Source organism: Papilio xuthus, unplaced genomic scaffold (genome assembly GCF_000836235.2).
Source record: "Papilio xuthus unplaced genomic scaffold, Pxut_1.1 DF827542.1, whole genome shotgun sequence".
NCBI lineage: Eukaryota > Metazoa > Arthropoda > Insecta > Lepidoptera > Papilionidae > Papilio > Papilio xuthus.
Window position 1 is genome coordinate 899405 of NW_013531107.1, and position 10578 is coordinate 909982.

At 32.4% G+C, this 10578-nt stretch overlaps 1 protein-coding gene across 1 annotated transcript in view; it reads left to right on the forward strand.

The window, feature by feature from the left end:
• The window catches only part of LOC106119091 (extracellular serine/threonine protein CG31145), a 45646-nt gene extending 38999 nt beyond the window's left edge, over positions 1-6647 (forward strand). The window contains exons 7-12 of the mRNA XM_013313954.1: positions 1527-1619; positions 2775-3018; positions 3127-3207; positions 3505-3617; positions 4258-4398; positions 4809-6647. Coding sequence (XP_013169408.1) covers positions 1527-1619; positions 2775-3018; positions 3127-3207; positions 3505-3617; positions 4258-4398; positions 4809-4998 — 862 coding nt within the window. The 3' untranslated portion in view covers positions 4999-6647. The remainder of the gene's footprint in view (positions 1-1526; positions 1620-2774; positions 3019-3126; positions 3208-3504; positions 3618-4257; positions 4399-4808) is intronic.
• The last annotated feature ends 3931 nt before the right edge of the window (positions 6648-10578 follow it).

Consider the following 10578-nt stretch of genomic DNA (forward strand, 5'->3'; position numbering starts at 1 on the left):
TAGTTCTTATCAACATAATAACAATGCCCAATAAATTCATAATGCCCATATTATTTTCATAGGAATTGTCGATGGCAGTATTTAAAAGAATATAATAACTCTATATCCAGGGTTACAGGACAATTTAATATCGTTTTGGTTTTTCTTTTAGTTGAAAAGTAAACCGTCTTATTGAAAATCTGTAAATTTAAATTTAATAATCTCACCTCCTATATGGATTAGAAGAGTCAAATTAATTGATCATAAAAATATTTAAGTGTTATGGTAAGGGGATACGAATATTGAAAAGTCAACAATGAAATTTAACTCCCTGTAGGTATCAATGACGAAAATTGAAACCGAGCGAAATAAATCCATAAAGAGGAATATCAAATATCCTCTCGGAGAGCGGGAGACCTCTGTCCTTTAAAATAAAATTTATTATATGGGATGACGTCACGGGTTCCTTCACTTAAGTGTCGGTGTTGTATTTCAGAAGGCTGTATTGCTATCTTTTCAAATATATGCTATTATATGATGTATACTACTAAAGATACTGTATATACATTTTGTATATTAGTATAAGAATTAGTAAAAACATGTGAAGCTAAACACTTTACTAAGAAAATGCATTACAATCTTATAAGATTTCTATTTTGATTAATCCTAAATATTTAAATAACATATTTTAGTGAATTATTCGTTTCTTTTTTTTTTATTTTATTTTATATCACAGATTTAAGACTATATGTAATCCTAAATTAACATTACTATACTTAGTGTATAACCTATATTTGAACTCAAGCTTAATTTTTAATTAATTATAGTTTTACAATTTTTAAATTTTTTAAGCTTGATTGTCTAATTTAATTTAGGATCAAGCAAAACAGAGATGATAAAACATGGTTGTAGCTATTCATATTTTTACTAATTACATAATGATGCCCATTACATCATTAAGTACGCTTCCTTAAGATCGTCGATAATGGTTAGTTCATCGTTAGATCTGAAGATGTAGGCTTCCCAGTGCAGTTGCGCGGTACCGTGCTCTATCTAACATCATGTAGCCTGGCTTACTCAAGCGATTTACGTTTTTTAATTTACGTAATATAAAATGAGTTGACAACCCTATCGAGAAAGTTTAATGACCCTAAATCATCTTTTGTTTTTCTATAATATTAAATAATGCATAGAGTTGTTTGTCGTTAGACAGTATTTTTCTTGTATTAATTCTACACTATGAGTCCCACTTAAATGACACAATTAACTATTTATACAATAAAATGATATTGTACTAGCAATCGCCCGCGACTTTATCCGCGGTGAATTAATAAAAAAAATTAACAAGTAGCCTATGTGTTCTTCCAGACTAAGTTCTACAACTGTGTCAAATTTCATCAAGATTCGTGAGCCGTTCCGGAGACATCTTCAAAACAAATATCCATCCATCTAAACTTTGGCATTTATTATATTAGTAAGATGGGTGATTTATTACATATATTTTATGTATTATTATATTATTATAATATAATCTTGTTTGTTCGCAGGTTCGCTCGAGACGTCCAAACTCTACCGAATCATTTCTATTTTTCTGATTACGAGCGACATAACGCGGAGATTGCGGCCTTCCATTTGGACAGGTTAGTGGATGTGAAATTTATAAAGGTTTATGCTAAAAATACAAACAAAGTATGCTATAGTATGCTATTTTCACGATTAAAACTAGGAAAAGAATAATTTTAAAAACTTCTTCCATATTTCTAATTATCTAGATAAACGTATTCGCTCTTTTATACGAGTATTAAATCTCTATTAAATAAAATTTAAAAACACGTTGATATAATTAATGACTACTTTTTTAATATTATCTGGTAATTAACTTATTCCAAGTTATAAAATGTCTCATTACACTAATTAATTAGTGTAGGCTGAAAAAGACAAACAAAGGGTGTCTAGTTTTTGATTATAAACGAAAATTTTATAAAATCCTTAAAATATTACATTTAGAGAAAAGACGAGTAAATTCTAGAAATTGCGACCTCATTCCAAAAGCTTATAGGGATTCGAACTCTCGACCTTAAAGGTCGTAAGTTAAGTTCAGACACCAAACTCTACATCTAAATAATTATTTTTATATTACCTGTCGCCCGCGGCTTTGTTCGCGAAGAATTAAAAAGATATAATTAGTAAATTATGTGTTCTTCCAGACTATGTATATTCTATATGTATGCCAAATTTCATCGATATTCATTCAGTCACTTGGAGATACCTTTATACAGACATTCATCTAAAGATTGGCATTTAAAATATTAGTAAGATAAGATACTTGAAAAAAATTAAAACATTTTGTTAAATTTACAACCACACAATAATTAGTGTAAAATATTTTTACATCTACCATCTATAGTCAATATTAAGTAACACCAATTCCTATTTGATAAAGTATGGAGTACACTCCAAGGTGCATTGCTCGAAGATAAAATTACGTACTTATATTTCGTTACTCGGAAAGTCGCGAGTCGATAAAAAATATTAAGTATTTATAATATAAACACCTTTGGACTTCCTAATTGGCCATTTGGCTAATGACTTAAATTCGACTTCTTAATAATCATTAAAAATTTATTTAGAAAAATGGCGCGTTGATATATAAAAGTTCACAACCCCTGGTATAGTTGATGGGTCATAGAAATAAGTTCCCATAATATGTAGTTCAAACACTAAATCTGTAAACAAATTATCTTATTTTGCAAAAAAACATCTGATAACCACAACATATATTTTTTTGGGGTTAGGATATTAGGGTTCCGTCGCGCAATGCCAGTCATAGGTCGAGTTCTAAACATGACGACGGAGATCTATGACGTCACCGAGGGCGACATCTTGCGGACATTCTTCGTGTCACCAGCAAACAACTTCTGCTTCCATGGCAAGTGCTCGTATTACTGCGATACGGGGCACGCGATTTGCGGCAACCCTGACATGTTAGAGGGGAGTTTCGCTGCCTTCTTACCGTCTCCAGACTTAGCTGAACGAAAGGTTAGTACACATTACGGTAAACCAATGTTACATAAAACCTACGCTAAGGTAATGTTGCCATCCCTATCATTCTCCATGAAAGAAATTATTCGTTTTCTTTAACTATAGGTATGGAGACATCCATGGAGAAGATCATACCACAAGAGACGAAAAGCTCAATGGGAACTACAGTCTGATTACTGTGATACAGTAAGTTAAATATTTTGTTTTCTTAAAACGACCAGTACTAATTCGTAGAATTAAAAATATATCCTAAGGCGCTGATAAGAAAGTTCTTAAGTATATGTCAAGTAGGTGTCTCATACTCTATGTACATCAGCCAAAAACACGCTCGTAAATAATGGTCAGATTACAATCACGAACGGTTTGTCATAACAATAAGTTTTTTTTGACAAAAATTTATGGAAGTTCCAACATCTTTTTCTCCTCAGTATAAATGGTTACGTTAAAAATGTTTAGACAGAAATTGTATGATTGTTTCTCCAGGTCCGCAGTACGCCGCCCTACGACTCGGGTCGACGTTTACTTGATCTGATGGACATGTCAATCTTTGATTTCTTGACCGGCAACATGGACAGACATCACTACGAAACGTTCAAGTAAGTACGAATTTTTAGTAGATAGATAGAAGCCTTAAAACAAATAAAAATTAACAATGTTTTTTGTTTCAATATTCGTACCACGCAGTTTTTTTTTAATTTAGGTTCTCTATAATTTTGTGCAGATTAATTCCAGCTTTGTATAACAAACTGTACAAGTCAAAGGTTGCTGAGATATCACTTAATTCTTAATTCAAATTTTAAATGTGGTCTATTTAGTATAGTATAAAAGTAATCGAAACATTATTTTGTGTCAGTTATAATACATGAATCTTAATTACAACAGCGAAATTAATAGGACTTCTAATCTTATTGAGTGTTTACTAATTAAAGAGTCGCTAGACCCAATGGTAAGCTTTGCCCATTGGGCCGATCGCTCTGCAGGCCAATCTGTCCAACAGTAAACACCCGACTTATTGAGTGTTCAAAGTTTAAGAGTAACAAAGTAATGAATTTCATCATAATTTTTTTATGAATTTGATTCTAGGGCTGATCTAGATAACAAGTAGTGCTGGCTTCCTTTTGTCAAAGTTTTATGTTAAGTTTGTGTTTTGTATATGTTTTACTAGTGTAAATTACTGCTTTGTATCTGACATCTGAAGAGCGTTATTAATTTTCAATTTGTTTCTATTGTTATCAGGATGTTCGGTAATGACACATTCACGTTGCACCTGGACCAGGGAAGAGCTTTCGGGAAGGCGTTTCATGACGAGCTCAGCATCCTGGCGCCGCTGCTGCAATGCTGCATCGTACGGCACACCACGCTCGCCGCGCTACTCAAGTGAGTCATAATCCAATGACCTACGTCTAAGAAGTTTAATTTTATCATGAATTATTGCTGGTGAAACACTCATTATCATCTCCCTGTCCTTATCTCACTCTACAGGTCCAAATCAATTTATCATTAGTCTTTTCAGTCGTCACTTCCTTCTTAACAGTGTTACGCAGTTGATCCGACTTCTAGGCTTATCCCTACTGATGCAGCTATCTGTCTAAATTCTTATCTACCATAAAGTGTAACATTTTCTGCTCCCTTGTCACTTTCTTACTCGATCCCATCGCTATTAACTACTTCCTTAGTGTGATTGCGCTTTATTGAGCTGCTTGACATCTCATATCTCTTAAACAATAAAAAATAAGGAATGTAGTTATTCTGTAATAATTATTATATAATACATCTTGCTTTTTTAGGTTTCACAATGGGGATCCACTTTCGAAAGTTCTCCGTGAGTCGATGAACGCAGACCCCGTCTCTCCAATTCTATGGGAGCCGCACCTCGCGGCTGTTGACAGGAGAATCGGGCTAATATTAGATGCAATTAGAAAATGTATCGAAAAAGCCGAGAATCCTTTACAGGATGAAGTGAACGATTTTGTATGACCAGTGCCACTAGTGTTTCAGACTATGTGCGATGAAACTATTAGAAAATCTCACTGAAAGTGATTATAAAAATGTGATAAGTGGTACTACTGTGGTATTTAAAGGTCAGTGATAATTATTGTGAAGGACTAACTAGTCGGACTCTCCTGTATTGTGACTTAAGACAATCCTAGTATGTAAGTGAATTTGTAATCAATGCAAATATTAACTTATAGTCTTTGGTCCTAAAAGACTACCTTGTTAGCGTTAAAATTTTAGTGCCAAAGATTGTCCAAATGATTACGTGAGATGTTCAGCATAATTTTATTACCATTCCATTTGAAGCGTTTTTTTAAATAAGCCATTTTAATCATGCCAAATATAGAGAAAGAAATTTATATTTACGATACTTTTTTGTACAAATTGACAATTTCTAAATTGAATTAGGTTTAATCAGTATTGGAGGACTGAGAATTAGGATATGGCCTATTTTTATTATACATAAATAAGTCTGATGAGGCGTACGTACGAGTATAGGAAGTGCAAACACATCTGTACATAATTTTAGTGAAATGCAATTACTTTAAGATCTTATTTTAAGTTATAAATCATTTTAAATTCTCACATAATTATAGGCACATTTTATCAGCTGTTAGTACAATGTAATAAACAACTGTAACAAATTTATGGTTGTGAACCAATTTTGAAATCAGATTACTAAAATTATTCAAAATTGTTCATATTTTTTTTAATTAATTGATTCTAAAAGCGTTTATCATTTTTTTACATGTTGCCATTTTACTGATAAAATGCGTCTATAACTTTGTATTTGTTATGTTTATTTTTTGTTGTGAAGTCCATTACCATTGTAGCTCAAAGCTCAAGAATACACATATCATGTCAAGCAGTTTATATTTGTATATCTCTTGAGGCAATTTTGCCTTCCTACCTTTATTTTTAGGATTTTGTCACTCGTTGGTTTTGAACGTGCTAATATTTTGCTTGTTGTTTTGATTTTTGTTTTTTTTTTCAACTAAACTTTATTGCACCTTCTGTATCTATAGGGTGATCTCAAAATTGAATTTAGTGGTCTCTTTAAAAAAACTTGAGACACTAATCAGTGTATTCGTGTAGTTATTTACTATTTGTTTTTTGCGATAACTGACGTAGGTTTGTAGTTTAAGTTAAGCCTGTTACTCATCCTCATTATTAACTGAACAGTTACAACTTACGCGTGTAGACCAAATTTAAACTGTCAGTTAAACTGTATAGTTCTCAGTTTTGTCTACACACGTAAGTTACAACTGTACAGTTTGATTGTTCAGTTAAAACTGTGCAGTTAATACTGAAGGTGAGATACGGGTTTTATAAGAAATTAAGTATTTATTCTTTAATTATTCGTAGGTGTGATTGGCTTTCCTATTACTGATAGCGAATTTATATTGAGCATGTCGAGTTATACGAGGCTTTATTATAGGCATGGGTTTTGACTTCAGAAAAACATGTACAAAATATGTTTATACCAATGTTTCGAGAGTTGTAGCCCATTGTCAAATTGTAAAAGAACGGCTTGCCAAAGATGTACCTTCATAAATAACAGTGTACGTTTAAAAATGTTGTATAGCATTATATGGACCGAGTTGATTGTTAATAAATTTTCAATAACCAAATATGAAAGTTTTTCATGTGTTTTATTACCGATTAATTGTCAGTTACCACGTACGCAAAAATGCAACATAATTTATTTTATCTTAGTAATATTATAAATGCGAATATTTGTATGGATTGATCGATCGATGCTTGATAGAAGGCATCTTTAGAACGGCTACATGGATCACGCTAAAATTTGGCATAGACGAGGGCATAGGCTATTAATAAAGCTTTTTTTTAATTCCGCGCGGTTGTAGTCGCGAGTACGATATTAGATTTTATATATAATATTAAACTTACTGTTGTCCTTCCGTATGTATGTAAATAAATATTTAAATCTTTATAAAATATATACAATTGAAAACTAAATAAAACGCTGATAATTCCGCAATTACAAAAAAATATATAGCAATATCTAAAATATCAAAAGATTTCCTACAGCTATAAAATTTCATCCCTAATAAAACGCAAATCTGAATAAAAGTTGTATATGACCCAAGTTTCTTTATACTTTATGTGGCCACCGCCCTTCTATATTTGTATGAACGTAAAAATGGGCACTTGATGTGAATATTTTCTTATATTTCCTGACATAAACAGATAAAATTCAAAACTGTATTGAAATCACTGGTACTATATTTTTAACTTTAAATTAGTTATTATATATATTCAGCATTTAGCGTATTCTTATCCAAAATTATTTTTTTTTAAATTCGAAACTAATATTACATAGAAGAAATATTTGATTGTGAGTTATTTACGATAAATAGGCTCCGAAACTACTGGACAGATATTTTTTTTTATATCATAAGGTGGCAAACGAGCGAGCGGCCACCTGAAATCGCTGAAATAGCGAAGTGACCGTTGCCCATAGACATACGCAATTGCATATGCGTTGCCTACCTTTAATCGACGGAGGAGAGATGCACAGAAAGAAAACATTTTCCCTTTCCATGCATTCTCTCATCCCGAAAGTCCACTTCCACTTCCCATCATTTCCTTATAAGAAAAGGGTGGGAAGGAAAAGAGGACTAAATTAGGCCTCCGGGACGCACACTCATAAGACGAAACGCGGAATTGCTTCCACTTCACGCCTGTCTTCAATTCAAGATCTCAAGTATTTTACTGTTAGAAAGCTATACTATCCCCGGTTGCTGTATGCTGTATAAATTTGTGTGAAGTTTCCAATTTTATTTTTATAAAGCCGGGAATTAATTTCCTTAACTCTATTTTTAAAGTAGATAACTTTAATAATACTACGAACTAAAGATAAATGTGTCTATTACTAAATAGCAACGATGTCTCTTCAAGATGCGTAGATTTACGCGCACTAGGCATTTAGTTAATTTCCATGGAAATTGTAGGCGGTGATTGATGAAAATGTCGTTAGTTAGTGTCACAACAGCATCCACACTTGGCCAGTGTACTACGATTTTAGGCTTAAGTTAAAACATAGTTTTCACGAACGACTAACCGTAGGCTTCTGAATCTAAAACCTTTAATTGAAACATACTATTCAGTGTTTTATACAGAGATTTTGTTGTCAGAAACCCACGGTAAAGCTACAATTGTTTGGTAAGCAAGATTTTAGACTTCTAATATAAATTAAAATATATCATTTTTACAAAACATTTTCTCGCTTATGGGGTCGTCCGTCACGACTAGACTATTGTTCTCGTTTATCCTGGCTCGACTGTAGTTTAAATCAAAATAAGTAGAGTAGTCTTCTAATAATTTGCTTAATACTACAGAATGATATTATTCATTGCGGATATAATAATAATGACAATATTAAGAGCAATAAAGGTAAAGTGCATGATACATACATGTATACACAATGCATGTGCACATATCGTGCGATAGAATTGTAGGCGGAACGTCATTGTCGATTGGCCGATTGTCTCTGGTTGATTTATCGTCTGTACGCGTGTAAGTCATGACTAACATTTGCCTAGAGACAATTAATTTCACAATTTATGGTATTGTTTACGATTGCTTTGTATTCTGTTTGTATTTAAAGATCGTTGTTTTAAAACGTTCATGTGTTAAAACAAATTCATCTCTAGAGACATTTTTATCCATTGTTTTATATAGGATGTATCTTGACAGGTCAATTAGGAGCTTTATAGAGGAAGTGTATGAAGGACTTTACTTTTACAAAACAAATAACTTAACATTTATTAAAAAAGCTAAACTAGATGATAAATTTATTAAATTAAAATAAAATAAATATGTAAATATTTAGGTCATCGACACTTGTAAAGTTTTTCATCCACCTCTTAATAACACCCTGTGTAATACTGATTACGTACTTTTAAAACGATGTTTATTGAATGTGGTCTAATTAGAAATATATAATGTTACATTTTCAACAGACCGCGTTTCCAACATTCCGTTTAACAGAAACTATATTCAACATAACTCCCGCGGCAAGTTGTATACATCGTAAAGTTGTCTGGGCGAAACTGCTATCGTATTCAGAATACACCGATACTTTTACATGAGTTTACCTTAACCTCAGTAACTAGCAAACTGTTTCAACTACAAGCAGCAAAATTTACATTCCCAAATAATAGATTAATTTACACTTTTCAGTGTAAATATAGAGCGTCGGTGGTTCAGCGGTTAAGCACTTGACTTGCAATCTGCAGGTCCTGGGTTCGAATCCCGCCACGTACCAATGTGTTTTTCGATTTCCGATTTACATATGTACATTTATCCGACGTTCTTACGGCGAAGGAAAACATCGTGATGCAACCTGCACATATCTGAGAAGAAATTCATAGATATGTGTAAAGTCAACTAACCCGCGTAATTAACTATGGCTTATCACCCTTAACTTAGGGTAGGCTCCGAGCCCCTCGGTGGTGACGTTCGACGTAGTGAACTGATGATGAGTATATTGTGTTATGCAGATTCATGATGCTGGACTTCAATGTTTTGTTACTGTGACTCATAATCGTGATTAAAGCTTTATTAATATCATCTATATTTTACAATGCAATTGTATTTACATTATATTTGTATTGTTTGTAATTACAATAAAGTAAAATCAATATTTCATAGTAGTGTGAGTTCTTCATACATTATAAGTCCCTTTAACTATAATGAACTGTTTTCTTATTTACATGTAAGCTATGTTGTGTATCACGTCTGACTATAAATGTACTTATTCATCATAGCAGGCCTAATACATCAGGATACTTCAGACATTCAAAGGCATTTGGCGTTGGATCAAAGGTAGCGATTTTATTTGCCATTCGTTAGCAAATGGACTACACTTTAAAATTTTTGTCCGTTTCGAACTTTTCCTAGATAGGATTGTAATCATTTAACAAATTAAAAAATATATATTAAAGTTAAAAATTTTACCGATATTTATAATTTGTCTTTTACCGATATTTCCTGTGGAAATAAAATAGCAAATAACGAATGCGAAGTTTGTAAGCAATGGTTCGGAAACAATTGCACAGGCTATGCGAACCGACATTCGGCCCGTGTTATTTATGTGTGCGTTATTAGAAAAGCCATGTATCAAGCCTAAACAGAGATGCATTCGAAAGGACATTTGTTATTCGATTTTTTGTATCAGCAAATCCTACTCAAACGTTGAGCGATTCGTTACTATTCTATTGATATTATGCACATGATGAGTACAGTAAACTGAAATGGATTTTTTTACAAAATTTTTAAGAATAATTAAGGCTTTCAGGGTTTTTGCGGCGATTTTATAAAAACAAACATTAATTTAACAGTTCATTTATTAATATAGATTATTAGTGTCAATAAAACTAAAAAGATTTACAGACACAATATGACTCACAAAGGATGAAAAACATTCTCTTGAATCAGTCAAATATGCTCGATATTGTTTTCCAAATGAGTACACGGATTAAGAAGAGTTGTCTTGAAAGTGCAAAGGGAACGTCTAAACATTTTCTCTATAATAAG